Source organism: Protopterus annectens, chromosome 6.part1, assembly GCF_019279795.1.
Source record: "Protopterus annectens isolate FY-2018-M chromosome 6.part1, PAN1.0, whole genome shotgun sequence".
Classification (NCBI taxonomy): domain Eukaryota; kingdom Metazoa; phylum Chordata; order Ceratodontiformes; family Protopteridae; genus Protopterus; species Protopterus annectens.
The window spans coordinates 324,129,221-324,152,033 of NC_056738.1; the positions used below are offsets into that span (position 1 = coordinate 324,129,221).

At 41.4% G+C, this 22,813-nt stretch overlaps 1 protein-coding gene across 2 annotated transcripts in view; it reads right to left on the reverse strand.

Annotated features, from left to right (window-relative positions):
* Nucleotides 1–229: 229 nt before the first annotated feature.
* The window catches only part of PPP1R14B (protein phosphatase 1 regulatory inhibitor subunit 14B), a 324,098-nt gene continuing 301,514 nt past the window's right edge, over nt 230–22,813 (reverse strand). Inside the window, exon 4 of one of the 2 annotated variants that reach the window (XM_044075743.1) lies at nt 230–277. In XM_044075743.1, the coding sequence (XP_043931678.1) occupies nt 251–277 (27 nt within the window). In that variant the 3' untranslated portion in view covers nt 230–250. Of the gene's footprint in view, nt 278–17,060; nt 17,372–22,813 lie in introns of those variants that run through there. The other variant, XM_044075742.1, reaches the window with a different exon arrangement.

Consider the following 22,813-nt stretch of genomic DNA (forward strand, 5'->3'; position numbering starts at 1 on the left):
TTTTTATGGTTCCCTAAAGCAGTTAGGATCTCGTATATTAAATTATCATCCTCTAAAGATAGGAGGGGGGGGGTTAGGTTTGCCAAATCTTTATCTTTATTACTTAATTGTGGCAAATAAACTTTTGTCCATCTCTAAAACTAATAACATTCACAGTAATACTACATCGAATTGGGTTAGGATTTGGAATCAATATATTATATCCAAAAACATCAATCCTAATGCCTTACCTTTCATTTCTTCCGATATCCTAAACACCCTCAAAATCTCGATTTTCCTACAACATAAGGTCATTGCATTTCAGGAATTATTAAAACTAATTAAAATGGATAAGATTTCACATACTTCAACCAATTCACCTGAATCCAAATTTTAAACTAAATAATATAACATTTAATCTTTCTAAATATCTCCTTATAAAAAATATTAAGGTATGGACATTTCTGAAAAATAAAGACATGTCCCTAGCTGAACCACGTAGGACTCTGAAGGTCAATTATAATTATACTACTCTAATACGTCAAATAAGAGATGTGGTGTTAAATTATGGCCTTATGAATCCAACAGATCAAGATCTTAATAATCTGGATACGATAATTAAAACATTATCACTACCTGAGAAGATGCTGTCAAAATCTTATAACTTAACTAAATTAATGCAATACTCGTCATGTCTTTTCTCGAGTTTTTGGGTTGATCACAATCCTTTTTTAACAGATAACCAAAAAATTTTGGCTATTAGGAATACTCTGGAATACTCTCCTTTTAAAAAAAATGGTTTATACCCAGCTGATGATTAATAATAATGCTTATTATACTCCCTCTAAACTTAACAAATTTGATGTGAACAGGTCTCCATCTTGCCCTTGTTGCTCCTTTCCAAAAGCCGATCTCTTACACATTTTTTGGTATTGCCACTTTCCGCATAAGCTTTGGACTTCCTTGAAAGTAAGGCTACAGAAAATGGGGTACCATAAATCTACTTTATCACGGGAAATCGCAATCCTACACATTCCAATAATTCAGCTCCCTAAATTGGATACACATGTGCTTATTTTCATTTGTTCTCTTATTAAACTGTACATTACAAAAAATTGGCTGGATCGCACTAAATTAAATTGGAAGGCTTTTAGAACAATGGCATATTTATACATTTCTGCACACAAAACTATTTGGAAGAGTCCTAGAAAAAGGGTATTAAATAAAGTTTTAGAGAAGGTCCTATACATTATTAACACTGACTAAGGGTTAATGTATTCATTCCCACAATACTTTATCAGGACTTATTTACTTTCATATCTCATTTCCTCCTTTTTGTTATAGTCTCATTTCATTTTTTTTTTAACTTCTTGATTCTTGGTTATCAATTGTATATATTGTTATATATTGTTATATATTGTTTTGCTCATATCCTCATGAGTTGAAACGCATTATTACAAGATGTATAATATTAACCAACTTGTATATGATGAGATGTATAATGTTTTTGTTGTTTTGTTTGTTTTGTCATATTTTATAAATCAATAAAAAAAATTTGAGAAAAAAAAAAACAGAACTGGTGGACATTGCCTTATGGTCCAGTCAAATCATCTCAAGAAACAGAAAAAATTTTCCAGGCCTATGATTCCTTTTTTAAAGAAAGATGCCCTTTCAAGCTGTTTCAGCTGACAGAGCATTTCATAACATTCAATCAAATATGGGTCACATTATTGAAGCATAATGTTTAACTATGAAATAACTAGACATGCCTGCTGGAATTAGATGGACTACAGAACAGATTTTCTGACCTGGGCAGAGACTTGCTGATCCAAATAAACAGGAGCTAGGCCCAAGAGTAACACAGGAAAGTCCTCATTACTAGATATACTAAAATACCCTAAACAAGCTGAAACATGGCTTGCTTCTCTTCCTTGGGATTGGTGCTAACATTTTGCTTCTGGTGAGAGAAGCAGCAAAGGAGTATTGTATTCCAAGAGAAGCTGTGCTGAAACCAGCATTAGTAGTAGCCAGGCAGTAACCATTCATGCGTCTCTCCACTTCATCATTCTTGACAAGCTAATTCTTTATTTTCAGTAAGTACTGCTTGATTTCTACCTAACTTTAGAATATCTACCCAAATATTTCATCCTTACATTTTCAGGGTCTATGCATTAAGTTTCCCCTCAAGTGTTTGGTTCTTTACAGACACAAACACTTGAATGACATTTTTCCTGTAAAAGGCTTCAGTATTTAATATATTGAGCTCATATCCAGGCACGTCTAAAGGTCAGTTCCCTGTGCTTTCTCCTGTCAACCTGGTGAACTTGGGCATCCTGAGACAATGCAGCAACTGCCTCACATACACAGACAACCCTCTCCTCTAACCTCCAAATACTATGACTTGGGAGAGATGCACATATATAGCCAAAATGGAAGCCAAGCACTCTCCAGCCAAGACTGGATTAGCCAGTCAAGAGAAGGTTAACACCTGCACCACACACCACATTCAATATATAGCCCTCTAGAACTTACACCATCACAACCCTCGCATAGTAACACAGCACACACCTACTTTTGCGGAGGAATTCATCACTCATTCTTACCCCAACCAGGGGTAGAAACATCCTTGACCATTACTAACATGGGCGATCATTGCTCTACACCAGTAATCAACTCCTCCCTGGTAAAATCTGACCACAAGCTAATCACCATGGATATCCACATCCCACCCTCACCCCTCTAAAGGAAACCATAAAAAACTTCTCCAAAGCCAATTTTGGGCTTCTAAAAACAGAGGTGGCTAACTTCAAGACACCCATGCAAATGTAAAATAGGTGCAGGACTGCTGAATAGTACACCAATGCACTGTATGAGCACATACACAAGTGCATGGAATGGGCCATACCAAACAGAACGGATATGCCCTCCTCCAAAAAGCCAATCTGGTAGTACCCCACCATAAACTTTACAACAGAAGGAAAAAACTGTTGCAGAAAAGGGTGAATTCCCATGACTGGAAAAACTCCCTTGATAGCCTCAGCAAAAAAACGATAAACATAATCAAATCCTCTAAAGCTAGCTAAGAAAATAAAATCCTCTAAAGCTAGCTACGAAAATAAAATTGCTGCAGATTCTAAAGACAACCACAAGGCATTCTATAGTTATATCAAGAATCTACATGGCAATACTCAGATCTGCTCTGAGTTACAGCACAATGGTAATACATATACAGAACCAACTGATATTGCCAACATACTGGCAGACAGGTTCAGTGCGAACTTTACCCCCCTTTCACCCCATAAAGGGCCTACCACAGTACCAGATGAATGCCAAGTCCCTATTATCACAGCTACACAGGTAAAAATCACTGTCCAAAGCCAGAAATACAGCTTCCATGGAACCTGATAATATCCTTGGGCTGTGTTCTACATGAATTACAAAGTGAACTGGCACCACACCAGATTACCCTGTTCAATCAAAGCCTCATTTCAGGCTTTGTTCCTACCAAATGGCACACTGCTACAGTCATCCCACTCCACAAAGGGGGAGTGGCTACAGACCATAGGAACTACCGCCCATTAGTCTGAAGAGTCTGACATGTAAGGCTATGGAGCGCATCACCATGGACCTTATAAATAAGGACATAGGGAATCTCCAAACTCTGGACCCCACACAGTTTGGGTTTGTGAAAGACAGACCATACCTGGTCAACCTGACAGACTTGGAGTCAGTCACCAGAGCTGTGGATGAGGGCTAGGTAGTTCACACAGCCTACCTAGATCTTGCAAAGGCCTTCAACACCATCCCTCACTCAGGAATCATAGATACTCACTAAACTAGGCATAAATCCAAAGGTGATTAGATGGGTTGCCAACTGGCTCACTGCTAGAACCCACACTGTAAAAGTAGCAGACTCTAATTTGATTACAGACCAATTACAAGTGGTAGGCCCTCTCTCCTGTTTGGCATCTACTTCTCTGAAGTTCAAGCCAACACAAAGTGATTCTGGCTGATTAAGTTCAGAGGATTGCAAACTGGGAGCCATTATTGATTCTCCAACGGATTTAGACATTCTACAAAGACCTCACTGACTCCACTGACTGGTGCCAGAACCATGGCCTTGAGCTCAATGCCAAAAAGTGCATGGTCATTCCCCTTGGGAAAAATTCGGTGCCCATGAACTACCACAGGGTCTATATTAGAACATCGAAGTTTTAGAACTTCAAATGTTCTAATATCGACCCCTAATAAGCGAAAGCTGAAAATAGCGAAGTTTCAGAAAACGGATTCTGTTGTCTGTTCCTGTCGCTTCGCTATTTTCAGCACTGTGGTAGAAAGTTACGGGTCGGGTTCAGGTAAGTGTGCAAATGTGTGGACGTGAGGGTTAGGGTGGGGTAAGTGAGTTAGGGTGCGGGTGAATTGTGTGCACAATAGTGATGGACCTTAGGGTTAGGGATAAGGTAAGTGGGTAGATGGTGTACTTACAGTTTAGTGTAGGGTTAGATGTAAGATTTTAGGTGTATGTGTGTGGATTGCTGTTTGTCTGGTGTGTTTGCGTTGGGTGTGTGTGTTTTGGAACAGCAAATTTTTTCCCTAGGAAAAAATTTGATGTTCTGCATTTTCTATATCAGTTTTCGGTTACTAGGGATCAATATTAGAACATTCAAAGTTCTGAAACTTCAATGTTCTAATATAGACCCACAACCACATAGGTGGTAGCCCACTAAAACTAAACACCAAAGGTGTGATAAGAGACCTGGGGACACAAGTTGATAGCAACCTCTCCTTTCATAACCACGTTGCCACTTTAGTCAGAAAGTCCTATGTGGCACATCTCATTACAAAAGGTTTCTCATCCAGAAGGAGAGGTCATAATTCCTCTCTACTCGCCCCTCATTAGACCTATTATAGAATACAATGCCCCATTTGGTATGTACCTCACTAGACACCAACTGGAAAGGCCAGAGAAATACCTCAAACAGGATCTTAGGCCTTAGACACATGTCCTATACGGACAGACAAAAATCAGCTATACTGTCTTATTGCCTACTTAGAGGCGATCTTTGCTTGACCTACAAAGCCATGTCTAACCCAGAGCTGCTAGATATGCTATACCTAAAGAACTCCCAATCCCGCCATGCCACATGCTCCAGGGACCTAAACCTCATTACCACAATAAATAGAACATGCTGGAGAGACAGGTTCCTAACCCACAGCCTTCCCATACTTTGGAACAAACTTCCCATAAACGTCAAGCAGAGCACTTCACTGGCTCTCCAAGAGAAATCTTGACGAGTGGATGGGCAATAGGACGTTCACCCCGGGGATCACTTCAGTGGCCTTGCTTGACAGGAGCACTGGGAACTAACTTTGGGTGGCATGATGCCAAGTAATCTTCTTGGGCTAGGCTTATATAGGCTCCAGGGCCGTTAGCCTAGTACACACCTACGAACCTATGGTTTTACATAAGAGACTATAGTTTCCAGGGTTGACAAGACTGCCCACCTTTGTGCAGGAGGATTGCTGTTTTTCTCCATTCATGAGCCACAAAACCTGTCGGGAGGCTATAGTTAAATAGCAATTCCAGACGGCCTGATTGGTCATGTTTCATGCTATTTAAAAGGCATCCTGGGATATTGTCTGGGCCCACTGATTGCAATGTTCTTGGCTTTAGAGAGAGCATTAAGGACCTATTCCCTAGTGATAGCAGGGAGAGTTATATTTGATGGTATTTCCGGAGGGAAGGTTGACAGAAAGAGGGGTAAAGTTGGAGCCGAATTTTGTCGGCCAATAGGTTTGCTACATCTTCTGGCTTAGTACAAGTGGTTCCATTTACAATGAGCTCTGCACACAATTGTGTATTGCCAGTGAGGTTGTAGACGCAGAGAATGCCTTGCAGTTGTCCTTGACCTGGGAAGCTAAATTTACCTCAGATTTGGCTTTGGTAGACTTAATTTGTCCTCCGTTGTTGTTTCAGTTGAGGAGTGTGCTTTTATTCTATTATGTGCTGTACCACCTAATTTTCGCCATTATTGCACTGCATTGTCTGTGCCCACTCCCTTAACCCTAATGGTAGGCATGACCATCTACCCCCCAGGTCAGCTCCGGCTGAAGCCCAAGCTGCTAATCAAACCTAGGTCTCCTAGGTAACAGTCTGGACTTTTCCCCTTTCTGCACCAACAGAGCTGGCTAAAATGACACATTGAAAACTATTAATGGGAATCTCTAATCCCTCTCATCAATCCTGAATCTCAAACAATGGTAAACAGGGAAAAATAAACCAATTCACCTATACAAGCTTCTACTTCAAAACAATTTCAAAAATCAAAGATTCTCCAAATCAAACTGATATTCTGTATAACCATGAATAATCACACCATCCTTCTGAAGTATTACAAACAGGCTGCTCCATACACTTTGCAGTCCTAAGACATTTTCAACCTTTTGCAGATATAATTTCCCCAGTTTAAAACTGGCTACACCAATCTCAGCTAGCTACTGCACAATTAAACCTTTTGACCTTTGGCAAAAATTATTGAAAGATCTTTGAGAAATTACTGGAATAAATACAAAAGTATATTTTATGGGAGTAATATATTTTGTTCCCAAACCACTAACTGCCATTTATATGCTTAACCAAATTTAAACAAATTCAGACCATGGGACTGTTACAGGTGATATTTGCTTTGATTTTAAAGCATGCAAAATGGCCATCACATTTTACTGCAATCTAGAGACCCAATATCTCTCAAAAAAATGACAGTATGGTTTGGTAGCCACCTGGCTAACCATACGACAGGCAAAGCACAGTCTGTCTGTTCACTAAGAAGTGCCTTTCAGGGATATGGTTTAGGGCTATTTTCTCCTATTAATGATCTCTCCTGAGACCTCAATCACTCAAACTGCCTCATGTATGCTGGCAACATTACTAGTTCTCATAAGTCCACTGCTATACTGAAGAATCTTTAAAACAGAAAAAATAGCGACTGTCACATTTTTTGCAAAACCCTAAACATTTCTCAAGAAGAGTTACAGATATTTGACTCCCAATAAAACTCCAACCATTCAACAAAAATACCTTGGCTTAAGAGTACACAAGAATCTTTCATTTCATACCCGTACAAAAAGCGCAAGTACAAAAGTCCTCAGTCTACTAAAAACAGCATTTAAAATAGCTAATCTTTCCACTAACACCTGCAAGACTGGAATAAGTTCTCCCCACAAATTAACTTCTTGCAAGCTGCATAAAATAAAAGTTGCTGATTACTGTACCCTTACAACAAACTAAATGCCCCCTACTAACAGGCAGTGCAACCTCTCTAACATACTAATGTTCAATTTAATCAAATAGTATGACCCACCTTTAAGAAATAAACTTGAAATAAGCTCTTCTTCCACTCTTCAAATAACTATATAATTCAACAGCATTTGCACTAGGTCCAACTGAAAGAGCATTTTCCAAATTAACTCCAGCAACCAGGAACACATGCAAAATTCAGAATTTTAAACAAGTTACCTTTAATTAAAAAACAATTTTGATATTTTTTTGTTGATAACTCAAGAACACTGCCCAACATGATATCTAGCCACGTCATTACTGTAAACCCTTTTGTAAACATGCATTCACCTTAGTTATGGGGTTGAGGGTTGGTACTTTGGTTAAGGTGTTAACCTCGCAGACAGATTCTCACCAAGAAAAATTGATGGCCAACAACAGCAGCTAGCTTTGTATTTACCTAGAAACATTTTAGGAAGGGAGAGTTAACAATGGCTAAGACGTTTAACTCACAGAAACAAGGTACAAAGCTTAATTTGCACCTTTTTGGATATTGGCCAGGCTTAAAAATGGCCCAGAAGGGCAGCTAGCTTAGTACATACCTATAATGGCATTTGTTTTTGCTCTACTCAAACCTTTAATGCACGTTCCAAGCTTTACTTGTTTGAATTTTTATCATTGTTTTTGTTTGTTGACTGTATTGTTAATAAATGGCCTGGGTTGTGACTGAAAAGGATCCCTGTTATCAGCTTACTTGGCTAGTAAGCATGTAAATCCACAACAAAAAAAATTCGTAAATTTAAAATTTTTTTTTTTTTAGGCTAACATTCCTTGTGCATTTTTAACATCTGTACTTTGACAAATTACTACCACATCACGTGTGCAGTTTTTGTTCACCGTCTTGTACAACTTCAAATGTTGTAAGTATACACATTTTTCCACTTATCCAACCTTTCTTCTCCCAGCTACTGGTGACTAAAACCTTTCCCAGTACTGCACTGCTAGTGCAGTCATCATTCAAGTGTAACCCTACAGCTACTTGCCTTGAAAGTACCCCAATTCTACTGCATCTCTACAAAACAGAAGACTGCTGAGTGGTTATTTTTCTTACACATTGTTTCATCACAAATGTGCCCTGCATGTCAAGCATAATTGAGATGAGCAACACAGCTAATTTGGGTGATACCAGCTGCTGTTCATATGAAACATTTACACAATTGTTTTTATTAAGTCTATACATCAGATTTAAATGGAATATTATGAAAGCCAAGCCTGCCACCTAACTTACTGCACCAACTGTACAATTTTTAGTAATGAAATGTTGAATTTAATATCAATGTTGGTGGATTAAGTTCTGAATAAACAAATACATGGGATAGTGTCTCTACTGAAAATCTTTACAGCTTTGGTAGTCATACTAGCATTTGCCTATTGATTCACCCTGCAAAGACTCCAGATATACAAAATTAACTGCATGTAGGAAAGGCCAAGGGTGCAACTTTTCACAGCAAGCAATATAATAAAACTAATTTGTCACACTGTAATACTTATGCTATTATCAATGTGAAACTACACAACAGTGAAACTTTGCTAGTAGTGTGATAAACAGATTTTATTGATGTGCTCAGCATAAAGTTATTCCATGAAGTTCACTGGTGTGGTGCTGAACTCTTGCATTATCGGCCAACATAAAAGCTGCCTGGTATACAGCACCGGCCAACAATAAAGTTGAAGAGCGAAACTGATGGTGTAATTAACAGTCATGGCTTCAGGAGAGGAGAGTGATTAGTTAACTCACGAAAGTTAGTAAAAATGTGTAGTGCAGTATAGTGAATATCAAATGCAATGTAGTACTGACTTTGTACGTCTGCGATTCTGCAGCAGAGGCTAGCAGGGGAAGGTGTTCGAAGATCCACATTGCTGCAGTCCTTACACTTGGGTCGTCCGCTGTCCTCGGTCGGCCCGAATATCAAAGTATTAGGCTGACGTCGGTCAAGGCGCTTAAGACTGACATCAGGACGTCAGGGTACAAATGCGCATGACCGACGTCATATCCTCAGTCTTTTCTTGCCCCAGATGTCATAAGACCCTAAAAAGAAAGGTCAAAACCAAAAGACAGCAAAAAACAACCAACCACCCTTGCACTAATCATATGTACAATATATACAATATCCACAATATTCACAACCCAAACCACACAACCGCCTCTAACTACAGAGGGGAAGGAGGGAGGGGAAATTGGACTGCAGCAATGTGGATCTTGAACATCTACATTTATGGTAGGTACAAAACTGTACTATGTTCTTCATCTCACATTGCTGCAGTCCTTACACTTGGGTAGAATCCCAAAGCAGAGGTAAGGGAGGATGGCAAAACTATAAAGCAGTAGGAGCTGCCAAAATGCCCTGTAAAATTGCAATGGCAAAACCAGCCCTAGATTTAGAGTAAAGTGGAAGGTGGTAATGTTTAGAGAAAGTATGCACTGAACTCCAAGTAGCTGCCTCCAAAATATCTTTAGTTGCCACCCCCCTTAAAAAAGCTGTAGAAGTGGCAGTAGCCCTAGTGCAATGAGGCCTAATCCCAGCTGGAATCTCCTTACCATGATGGGAATAACAGAAAGCAATACAAAACCCAATCCACTTAGAAATAGTTTGTTTTGACACAGGCTTGCCCTGAGAACCCAAAGCAAATGAAACAAATAACTGCTGAGACTGCCTGAACCCTTTAGTTCTGCTCAAATAATATCGCAACTGCCTGTGTATATCCAAAGTGTGCAAAATCTTTTCCCCTTTATTTTGGGGTTTGCATAAAAAGTAGGCAAATGAATAGTTTGGTTTAAAGCCACACTAGAAACCACTTTAGGCATAAAGGAAGGATTAGTACGTAAAGATACCCTATCCTTATGGAAAATTAAGAAAGGCTCAACCGCCATAAGGGCCTGTAATTCAGAAACCCTTCTGCAGAGGTAATGGCCAACAAAAAGCAGTCTTCCATGATAAATATTTCAACTCAGCAGTAGCTGCAGGCTCAAAAGGTTGTAGAGTGAGTTTCTCCAACACAAAATTGAGATCCCAAGCAGGAGTAGGAGCTGTCGTGGGGTCTTATATTCTTTGCCCCTCTAAGGAATTGCTTAAACAAAGGATGAGAAAACAATGGTGGGTCACAGTCATAGTGAGCAGAAATTGCTGCAGCATGAACCTTAATAGAAGAGAAGGACAAACCTTTGTCCAGTAACTCAGCAAGATATTGAAGAGCCACACTTAAATTAGGCTTAGAAACATCAAATTCCTTAGCTGCACTCCAAAACAAAAATCTCTTCCATTTATCTGCGTACACTTTCCTTGTACTAGGCCTTCTGGCCTCCAAAATAACATTCAAAACTTGCTGTGGAAGCTGAGACCCTCCAGGGTTTAAAACAGAATATGCCAGGCTGTTAGGTGAAGAGAGTGAAGTTTGACATTGAGTAAATGACTGTTCTCCTGAGACAGCAGGTGTGGAATCGAAGGCAAAGGCCATGGAGGCTCCCGTACCAGACTTCTCAGTAATGGGTACCAGTGCTGTCGAGGCCAATCTGGAGCTATTAAAATCATCTTTGGCTTGTCCTGTCTGACCTTTAGAAGTACCTTTGGGAGGAGAGGCAGAGGTGGAAAGACATACACATGAAGATTGCTCCAATTGAAAGAAAAAGCATCCACTTTCCAAGCTGTGGGATGAAACCTTTTTGTGCAAAACTTTGGCAGCTGGTAGTTTAGTGGAGAAGCGAACAGATCTATGTCTGGAGTTCCCCATAACACTGTCAATTTCTGAAATACATGAGGATCCAATTTCCACTCGTGGGGATCCATAATTCGTCTGTTCAATACATCTGCTAAGGAGTTCTGTGCTCCCGGCAGAAACCTTGCCTGAAGATTTAGCTGTAAACTGAGAGCAGTCTCCCACAAAATCATTGCTTGTCTGCATAGAGGATAAGAATGTGTTCCCCCTTGCTTGTTGATGTACCACATGACAGTTGTGTTGTCTGTTAGAATCAACACCTGTCCTGGAAGAAGTAAATCCTTGAAAGCTATTAATGCAAACTGGACTGCTAACATCTCCTTCAAGTTGATATGTAGATGTTGAAGTCTGGCAGGCCACGTGTCTTGTACCCACTTTCCATTTAGATGAGCTCCCCAAGCTTTGTCTGAGGCATCTGTCGTTAGAATCTGACTCGCCTCTGGCCGGGTCACAGAGAGTCCCTTGTTTAGGTGACATTCCTGAGCCCACCACAAAATTCCTTTTGAATGCAAGGTATTATCTGAATGACAGTGTCCATATCTTGGCAGTGCTGTGTCCATACATTTTGAGATACCATTGTACCTTCCTCATATGCAGTTTGGCATTGGGAAGCACCAGAATACAAGATGCCATGAACCCCAAGGCTTGAAGGACTGTCCTTGCAGTCAGCCTGGACTGATGAGACAATTGATGGAAGTAAAGAGAAAGATTCTTTTGTTTGTCCGGGGTCAAAAAGGCCATCTGGGATGCTGTATTCAGTCTCACACCCAGAAAGCACATGTCCTGAGAGGGTACTAGACTGGACTTTATTTCGTTCACAGAATACCCCAGGCATCTTAGCACTGCTATCACAAATTGTAAATGATGAAGAAGTTCGTCCCTTCCTTGGGCCAGAATCAGGCAATCGTCCAAATAAGGATAGATCTGAATTCCTTTTAGCCTGAAGAAAGCTATCACTGGAGCCAGAACCTTCGTGAACACTCTGGGCGCAGTAGATAAGCCAAAGGGCAATGCAGAGAACTGATGAGAAGTCTCAGCCCGAAAACGTAGATACTTCCTGCAACTTAGCCTGATAGGAACATGAAGGTAAGCCTCCTTGAGATCCAGAGTCACCATCCAGTGATCTTTGCCCAGCAGAGGTAAAAGCTGTTGTAACGTCAACATTTTGAACTTGGGAATGTCCAGATAAGTGTTGAGGATAGATAAATCCAAAATTGGTCTCCACGTGTTCCCCTTCTTTGGTACTAGGAACAGGCGAGAATAAAATCCTAGGCCCACTTCTGGCAGAGGGACCGGTTGTATTGCCCCTATTTGAAGCAGCAGAGAAATTTGTTTGTGAGCCTCTAGTCTTTGCTGAGGAGGAACGTCTGGCATGCCTTTGAAAGGAGGCAAGGTATGGAAATAAAACTTGTAACCTTGGTGTATGATATCCAATACCCATCTGTCTTGGGTAATCAAACTCCAATTTTCCTTGTAGAGTGCCAACCTTCCTCCCAAAGGTGCTGCCAGGCAAGAAGGATCTGGCAGCTGAAAAGGTAGGTCATTGGGCCTGTTTACGAAAGGACTGGCCCCTGCCCTCACCCGAAGATTGTGCAGGAGAACTCCCTGTTCTAGGTCTGAAGGAGCTGTGAACTCTGCCCCTACCACGTCTAGATCTACCCCTAGACTGTGAATCATAAGAAGGGTACGTCCACCCCTTAGCAGGCCAATTCCTACTAAACTCGGAGGCTGAACTTGCAAAAAATCTTTCACAGCCTGCATAGACTTAGCCTTGTCTTCCATTTTCTTCAAGACTGACTCCACAGGTGAACCAAACAACACATCAGACTGTAAAGGAGCATCCAAAATCCTTGTCTTAACATGGTCAGATAAATTCTGATCCCTCAGCCAGGCGTGCCTGCGAAGAACTGACCCAGTGGCAGCCACCCTAGATGAGGCCTGTACAGCATCAAAACCACATTGTAAAGAATGCTTACCCACCTGTTCAGAGACATGTACCAAATCTTGTAATTCTTTACACTCAATGCCTTCCGCCAGAGCATCTACCTTAGACTTCAATTGAGAAAGAAGATAGTTCTGATATTTCAACATGTGAAACTGGCAATTCAAAGCCCTCATAGCTAAGGTGGAAGAAGTATAGACTTTCTTTCCCCATCTATCCAAAGCTCTGGCCTCTTTATCTGGAGGAACCGGATTTTTTACAACAGAGGCCTTGACACCCTTAGGTCCCTGACTAACAGTTTCTGGGTCCGCCCTAGGACTCTTATAAAGATATTTATGAGCCTCAGGCACCCTGTAATACCTATCCGGTTTAACAGGAGCAGGAGGCAAAGAATCAGGATTAAGAGAAGCCTCTGCAAACACATCTTCCACCACATCCAGAACAGGTGGTATAGCCAAAGGCCTATGCTGGGGTAAAAGCAAAAATTCCCTAAGCCTTTTCCTGGAATCAGAGAAGTCCTGACCTTCCCACTTAAAATGTTCCCTCATGGAATGAAGAGTCTCTGAAAAGAAAAATCCTCTGGAGGAGAAGCAGAAGGAGTAGAATCATCTACATCAGAATCAGAATAAGGAGAATACTCCTGCAAGTCTTCAGCCGAAGACTCTGAAACATCCGAAGCCTGCTCAAAACTCCCCAACTCCGGTTCCACCCTAGGCCTCTTATCAGGAGGGGGCAAAGAACCTCTAATCAAAGTAATTAAATCTTCTGCCATTTTAAGCATGTGCTTCTTGGGCACAGATCCTGATGAACTAGGAGTGACACCAACAGAAGCTAAACTTGGCCTGCCTCTGGGAGAAGCCTTGGAAACAGAAGGAGAGGGCCTAACCACCCTAGGAAGAGAGGGGAGTACAGTAACCTGAGAAGCCCCTTCAGCCTGACCTGCCTCCTGAGAGGCCACATCCTGCAATATTAAAGTCTCCCCCTGGGACTCCAGAGAAGCCTCCGGCGGAACCACCGATTCCACTGACGCCTCTAAAGAACCGGTATCCAGTACGGACGACTCTTCTTGCCTGGGTTTAGCTGCTTTGTCTTTGCGCTTCTTTGAAGAAGCGGGAGTCGGAGCATCCGACGGCATAGTATAATTGCACCGCTTCCCGAAGACCAACCTGGCACAATCTAACCTTCGCTTAATAGTGCGCTTATTGAACCTAGCACAAAAGCGACACCCAACAACGTCGTGCTCAGGCCCCAAACAAGGAATACACAGAGTATGATAGTCCCTATGAGGTATCTGTTTCCCACAAGAAATACAGTTACTTACTTTTTCTGACATCCGGTAAACCACTGAGGCAAGAAAAAACTAAAATATTCCCCAACGGGGTACTTAGCCAACTTTGACTCGGTCTGAAACTCCGAATTCGAAAAATTTCAGAACGCCGAACGGCACTTGCAACGCTGCTTCTGCATCGGACCATGCGCCAAAAAAGACTGAGAATATGACGTCGGTCATGCGCATTTGTACCCTGACGTCCTGATGTCAGTCTTAAGCGCCTTGACCGATGTCAGCCTAATACTTTGATATTCGGGCCGACCGAGGACAGCGGACTACCCAAGTGTAAGGACTGCAGCAATGTGAGATGAAGAACATCAGCCATTTAATGTTGCAGGTAATGGGTGGACTGGAGCTAAAAAGGGGTGGAGCATAAAATGATCTGTGTATTGGGGATGGATCCTGAAACATTACCTCATCTGTAAGGCATCAGACTAAGACTTTAATCCTGCTTGTACAACAGTGTCAAACTCTTCTTGCAATTTCTAAAAAGTGTTGCTGACAAAGCTTTTTTTTTTTGCTGTGCATTCACACTTGTGAATATTTTTTTCTAGGGCTGAAAAAGAAGTGTACTGAATGTCAGCAGGACAGTTGCAGCCTTAAATGTTTACGGAACTGAAGCTGGGATTTAGCATTTTAGTGCTTCTAAACATCTATTATCTGTAAGCAGTTACTCCAGTTAGTGCCTGTGTAGGCCACATTACAGTTACAGAAACCTGAATGCTCTAGAAAATGTGGGCCCACACTCTCCATTCTGCTGTTAGAAATTACGTCTGTTCAGACAAAGACTCTTCAGTTTGCATGCTTGAAACAAAGCCAGGGATTCTACTCTGAAAGAAGTGTGCATCCAAGACACGTTCATGACCATGGCTAAACACACAAATCTAAAGTGCTAGTCCCAATGAAGGAATAGAAACAACTGAGACACTATCCTTCTGTGAAGCAGCCAAAATGAAAATGAAGGCAGTTAGCACCTACATTTGCACAATAAAACAAGACAGGATATACAAGTCACTGTATTGAAATGCATCCTGAACAGCACCTGTCAGTGCAAAGAATAAGTGCACATCTGCACTCAAAAGTTCAGTGCCTTTCGTGGGCCACGCTCTCAAGATACAGCATGTGTGCACATGCATCAAGGTAGCATATGACCAAGAAAAGGGCAGCATGAGTAGTTAAGACATGAAGCATGGATCTCAGCAGCTGGGGCAACCCTGTCACATTTGTAGCAGCACTAAAAGTACAAAACATTTAAAATGTGCCCAGCTTCCTAAAGCTTTGCAAATACGTCCTAAATATACACATGTACATTATGTTAATTTGCCTTTGCTATCCAATCCTTACTTTGATGTCATACACCTCAGCAGTGAAATCCGAACTTGCAATCTGCTACCCTGAAATGATGTGCTGTTGTCAAGACTGCAAATGGGACTTCTAGGTAGAGGAAAAGCCTAAGTGGAGATGGCATATGAATAGCCAAGATTTCACTTTTGTACAAATGTTTGAGAAATGAACTGAACGCTGCCACCAAATTGGATGTTATGAGATGAGCATAGATTTTAAGAGTCTATAACTTAAGATGTAAACTATTCATAGCTTCTAAACAGTACACAAGTATTACTGTCAAATTATTCCAGTTTCTAGTAATCAGTGCATTTCCGGCAAGGACAGTGTCAAAGTACAAACTTTGCAAAAAAAAAAAAAAAAAAAGAGTTAAACTCATCAGTACTGGACAGATAAAAAGCCATGTACAACAGGAAAAAAATTACCAACCGCAAACAAATGAATTGGCATTGGAAAAAATTAATAATGTCATAATATAAACTTAACTTCTAAAGGCACAGGAGTACGTACATGGGAACCCCAAGCATGTGCCAACAAAACATTTGAAGAAATCCTTGTACAATATATTTACAGAATAAATACATTTTCATACATCACTGTATAGAATCTAAGCAAACAAAAAAGGCAGTGCAATTGTCATAATACTAAATGCAATACAGCAAAGGGAAAGGGATACAGACTCAGTTAACACAACTACTATAAGTACAGTGTGTGCCTGGATGCTGGAGGAAATTGGCTATGCCAAACAAACGCTGCAGAAAGAGAATTTCCAATAGACCTTAACACAGATAGTAGATCAGAAAGTATAAGATGAAGTCAGGAACGCAGGGAAATTATTTCTTGGCAATTACAGCATCTGATAAGAGCACTGTTGGTATGTATTCATACAGAAAGGTGTAAATACAGGCAAAGGAGCAGGGTAGTTAGCTGGAGGATGTCAGTCTGTCGCTCTCTCAGGGAAGCTGGAACAGCCGGAAGGTTATTTTTTAGTTTACTGGAAGAAATTTATATAAAACACAAAACAGTACAGCATTTGACTATACAGAAAGGTCTCAAAGCACATATGAGAATGTGTTGGCAGCAAAGAAAATTGTTTACAATGTAGTTATTCTGGTCAGTGATGGAAATCTCCACAACTACAGCACTGCAGTATCTAGCCATTACAGACTACAGAATAACTTGTTCTCTTCATATTCCTCAAGTTTGCTGAACCAAAATAATTTTTCCATTGGCAAATGATGAAGGAAAGGATGCCACTCTGCATTTCATAACATACATGAACCATCTTAGGATACTGTGACCCAGCTGTGTGTATGTTCATACCATTCTCAGTAGGGCAGAAAGTTACATCCTCTAAGGCGGCAAAAACGACCTAATGGTACACAGCACTAAGCGGTGCCTGCATCTTTCCATAAAAATATTACGGGTAGGGGTACACTGGATTTTCTGAAGGGTGAAAAGTGAGAGTATGTGCTGGAATGAAGTTCAGATACACCAGTGGAAATTCTGGAATTGTGTTTTTGTCATTTGTTTTGTCTGCCATGAATCTATCCAACCCTCTTATAAGTCAATTGGAAGTTGCGTCTCAAAAGGAAGAATTCTCAAACACCCTTCACAGTTTTCTTCAGCATTTAACCTTCTGCAGCATGGTAAGTAGAATACAGAAGTGCTGTGGTTTTATTTTCATGTTTTTCTGCAGGAGTAGGGTACAACTCTGAAAGACGTTCTGTGAAACAGCCAGAATAAAAATGAAGGCATTATTAGCACATTAAAACAACCCTGTTGCATAGCATTCTACAAGTTCTGGATAAAGGAGGGCAACACAAAAGTGTGGTGTACATCCCTCACCACATTTAACCGCAGGTACAGTACAGCTAGAATTCTCCTCTTCAAGCTAGGATAAAATGGGTAGACTCTTGCAGGTTGCAAAGTTACTCTCCCAGATGATGCTGCCCGATTTGTGCCATCACTACTGTTACTTTAACTGCATTTTTTTTGTAATTTATATATTTATTAAACTTCAACTGCATAAACTCACCACCACCACACAAAAATGCATTCAGTTTTACACAACTGCTGCAGCGAGTGGCCCCTAACAATATTGCAACAAAAATACAAATCAGTAACTTTACACAGCCATCCTATTGGACAATGAAATAAACCAGAGGAGCAAGCTCCATAGCAAGTGTATAAAATCTTGGCCAAAACTTAAAAAAACCTTGGCTTATCACTTATAACATTCCAGCAAGCAAGTGCGAGAGAATAAATGATATGGTTAACAAATGCTTTGTTAAATAATGCTTGGACCTTTCCAGTTTTATTTATAAATATCAGGCTCTCCTCTATCATGTGTAAACTTCACTGAAACAGAACACAACTGAAAGATAAAGTCAGATCACATCACAGCTAACCTCACAGTCACACCATTTTTTTCAGCAGTCACTGGCTATTGCACACTTCTGCTGCACAGTATTGACAGGGACATTCTTGAAGACTTTAGTTTCTTTACAGATACTGTTAAACTGAACAGAGGGAGAATGAGTGGGTAGTGCGGTTTTCCACTTCTGTCTTCTGCCACTCAAAAACAAACTTCCTTCTTGTGGGTTCAACAAATAAGGCCAATTTTAATTTTGCAGCTGTGTTGATTAAATTCACCATTCAGTAAAAAAAAACTGCAATCTGAGCACCAACCAGTAAGGCTAACAGGAACTTTCTTATGCAGTACATTTTATTTCCATTTTTGAAGTAAAAGTAAAGTTGCTCAAGAAGCAAATATTTAAATGCTTTTTAAATGTGCATTTGTAAGTTGCAGATTTTATTTTGTTTTTTGGCTTTCTTGTTAAATGACAAGCTGCTCTTCAACCCACTCAATCTCAGGTCTATGCAAGGTTCACATATGAAACAACCAATGAATAATCAGCATGCTAAATGAAAAAATACATGGTACACAAGTCTCATTCTGAAAGAGTCAGAGTTTCTAGTCATCTTCCTGTAGTGGAAGCAATGTAATTTCTGCACTTCACTGCATGCTGTTCTCTGATGTTGCAACTGACTACTTGTATTGTGATCAAGTAATGTAGGCAAAATGCAACCTTTAGAGACAGCTGTTTACTACCTGCTGACAACCATTTCAAACCCAGCAGTCAGTACAACACAAGATACATCAGACTTGTACTGAGCAAAGATGGGTTAGCTATGCTGAGTGGTATTTTATTTACTCTTGACCATCAAGATTGCTTTAACTGTGGGATTTAGGAGTGTTGGTCATGGTGAGATTTACTGCTGTTGCTTCATGAACCATCTCTCTTGACATGTTTAGAATAGAACTGAGCCTTCCTCTTCCTTGGGGGAGGACCTCCTCAATGGCTCTTCTGCTGCAACCACTTAAGAATAACTAACTAAGTAGGTCCACTGGAATGGGAAGCATTCCCATGAAGGGAGGGACGGCTTGGAACTTGATCCTGACTTCCACAGAGATGTTTACGACTCATCTGTCTGAAGTTGTGCTTGGAGAGAGACTTAAATGACCCGAGTCAGGAGGAAGGATGGAGTACAAAGTGGGTGCAGGTCGAAGGACACGTTTCTAATGGAGTCACGGTTATTCAGAGGGACTGGTGAACAGTCCACAATGGAATCCCTGACTTACCCTAATACTCTTTTTAGTGTGTCCATCTCAGACATCTGATGAAACAGCACAGGATTAACCTCTACTAATGACAGATAACAGTAGAGGACTGGGGTGGAGAAAGATTCTAAGGAAGGATTTGGAAATACTTAACAGCTGCACAAGTCCTGCTTGTTAAAGTAGATGTTCATAGAACACTGCTTTTACTGGCATATGGGTAAGTACTGCCCTGACCCTTCCTCTGGCAGTCTACCAAAACTCAAAGCTCCTCCCACTGCCAGTCTGTGGGTGTGACGGACCAATCAACTGACAGTACAGGGACTGCCTTTTAGATCCAGACACAGGACCCTTTCAGTTTTCTTGTGCCTAGTAAGAGAAGGATCTCTTGGAAGACTGCTCGTTATGCTTGATCTGTTCAACTGCTGAGCTCCAGTAAGAAAATCCTTTGGGGTTTTATTTCATCCCTCTACTTTTTTTCTATCTGTACATGAATGCTGTATTCTGCTGCTGTGATTTTTTTTTTTATTGATTAGTAAATTGTATATGCTTGGAGTCTTACTTTAAAATAAAACAGTATACATCTTATACTGCGGGTAAACTAATTCTTGGTTTTTATGGGATTTTTAACCCTTGCACTGGGTTGTATGGCCATTGGTGAATGTTTAACTGCTTTCTGTACTAAGGCCATTTTAGTACAGATGTTCATCGTGTTACCCTGCTGCAGTCATCACACTTGGGTTATCCTGTAGTCAGGCGGTCCCGCAGTCGGCCAGATTTCCAAAGTCTTGGTCTGACGTCGGTTGCTGTCGCCTCATCCCTGACGTCAGTGCGCCAGGGGTACATATAATGCAACAGACGCCATTTTCCCCAGTCTTTCTTGCCGCGCGGTGCCCGAAGCAGAAGCAGTTCGCAAGTGCTGGTTGGCCGACTCGATTTTCGAATTAGAGTTTCAGACCAAAGTCTTCTATAAAGCTAAGTACCCAGTTGGGGAAACTTTTCTTGCCTCAGACCGATGTCAGAAAAAGTTAATTGTATTTCTTGTGGGAAGCGGAAGCAAATACCTCATAAGGATTTCCATTCTTATTGTATACCCTGCCTAGGCCCTGATCACGACGTCACTTGTCGTTTTTGTGCTAGATTTAATAAACGCACTATTAAAAGACATTTTGATTTTGCACACTTTTTGGCAGAAAATTTAATTATAACATGCCGGAGCTACCAACTACCGGTATGCACAAAAAATGCAGGGATAAGGATAGTCAGCCCAGGCCCAAGCCAGATTCCGAGGCCTCGGTTGATCCGGTCTCCGGTCCTCCGGTTATCTGTGAGGCCCCAACACAGCCTCCGACTACTGCAGTTGAGGAACCAGAGACCGCTACGGATATTTTGACGGGATGTAGTAGGCAGACGCAGCCTTTTACTTCAGGCCCTACCGACTACTTACCTTCCAAGGATGTCGGTTCTTCTGTAACACCTTTGTTTTCTGAAGGCGTTTTCAGACAGACGACTCTGTGTCAAAACATTTTCTAAATCGAAGACTCCTTCCAAATCGAAAAAAGCTTCACTTCAGTCTCCTGTTCAAGGCCCTATGCCTAAGAAACAGATGCTTAAGATTGCTGAAGATCTGATTACTCTTATCAGGGGTTCCCAGCCCCCTCCTGACAAAAGGCCTAGACAAGAGGAAGAATCTGCTTCCTCTGAACTGTCTATATTTCTTCGGATTCCTCTGATGACCAAGACTGTTCCTTCTCTCCTTATGAAGATTCTGATGCCGAGGATTCTATTCCCTCAGCTTCCCCTCCAGAAGATTACTCTTTTGGGGAAACTTTACACACTATGAGGGAGCATTTTCACTGGGAAGGCCAGGATTACTCTGATTCCAAGAAAAGGCTGAGTTTCTTTTACTCCCCCAACACAGACCTCTAGCCATCCCTCCTGTTCTGGACATTGTGGATGATGTTTATTTAGAATCCAGTTTCAACCCTGACTCTGCCTCCTGCCCCGGCCAAGCCTGACCGATATTACAGAGTGCCTGATTCCCTTAAATTCCTTTACAAAAGCCCAGTAGCTGACCCAGAGACTATCTCCCAGGGTCCTAAGGGGGCTAAGGCTTCCATGGCTAAAACCCAGTACCTTCTGAGAGGGATTCAAGAGCACTAGACAGATGGGGGAAAGGTTTACACCTCAGCCACTTTACCTATGAGAGCTCTAAACTGCCAATTTCATATGCTTAAGTACCAGCAATTTCTGATCTCTCAGTTAAAACAAAAGATTACAACCCTTCCTCAACAATCTGAATTGAAAGTACAGGATTTATTGCACGCCACCGAGCAGGTGGGCAAGCATACCTTACAATGTGGGTTTGATTCCTTGGAGGCCTCCTGCAGAGTAGCGGTCACTGGATCAGTTATACGTAGGCATGCCTGGTTAAAGGAGCAGAGTCTGCCTGAACATGTTAAAGCAAAACTACTGGATGCTCCCTTGCAGCAGGATGTTCTTTTTGGTGTTAAAGCAGAAGTTAAAATGGAGGACAAGGCAAAATCAATGCAGACAGTCAAAGAACCCCCTCGCTTCAGCAGAAACTGGCCAACCAAAAATTGGTCCTTTCCAGCCACCGACAGGCCTCAGAGGGGTAAATACAGGCACCCAGGGGGCAGAGGACAACCACAAGCTCAGTATAAGCCTCGCCAATGTACCACTCCAATCCAGAAGGGAGGAAAAGACAGGTCTCAAGCCACCAGAAGGCAAACTCAATGACTTGCACCTCAACTGGCCAAACAAAGCTCTTTTGTCAGCCCCCCCTGGGGAGAAAACTAGCATTATTTGTAGACAACTGGCACATGGTCACAAAGGACAAATGGGTCCTGGACATAATTTTACAAGGATACAGATTCCACTTTCACACCTTACTAATAAAAAGAGGAATGCAAAACCTGCCACAAAATCAAAGGGCAGAGGCTCAAAAACAAATTACAGCTCTCATGGCCATGAGAGCTATTCAAAGGGTACCAACTCAAGAGCAAGGCCAAGGATTTTACTCAAGACTATTCCTGGTACCCAGAAAGGAAAATGCTTGGAGACCAATTCTGGACCTTTCAATTCTAAACACTTACTTACAAGTTCCCAAATTCAAGATGCTAACACTACAGCAGCTACTTCCCATGTTGGGCAAGGAAGCATGGCTGGTAACGTTGGACCTCAAGGAGGCATACCTGCATGTCCCTATCAGGCAAAGTTGCAGACGATACCTCCGTTTCATTGCAGGTTCAACCAATTATCAATTCTCTGCACTGCCCTCTCTTATCTACTGCGCCCAGAGTATTCACAAAATACCTGGCACCAGTAATTGCATACTGCAGGCAAAGAGGAACTTAAATATATCCTTACCTGGAGGACCGCCTCATCCAAGCAGAAAGAAAAGACATTCTCATACAACATCTGGCTTTTGTGAAGCCTCTATTAAATTGCCTGGGGTACACAGTAAATGAAAAGAAAAACTAGTACCCTCACAAAAAATGACATTCCTGGGTGCCAGCTTGGACA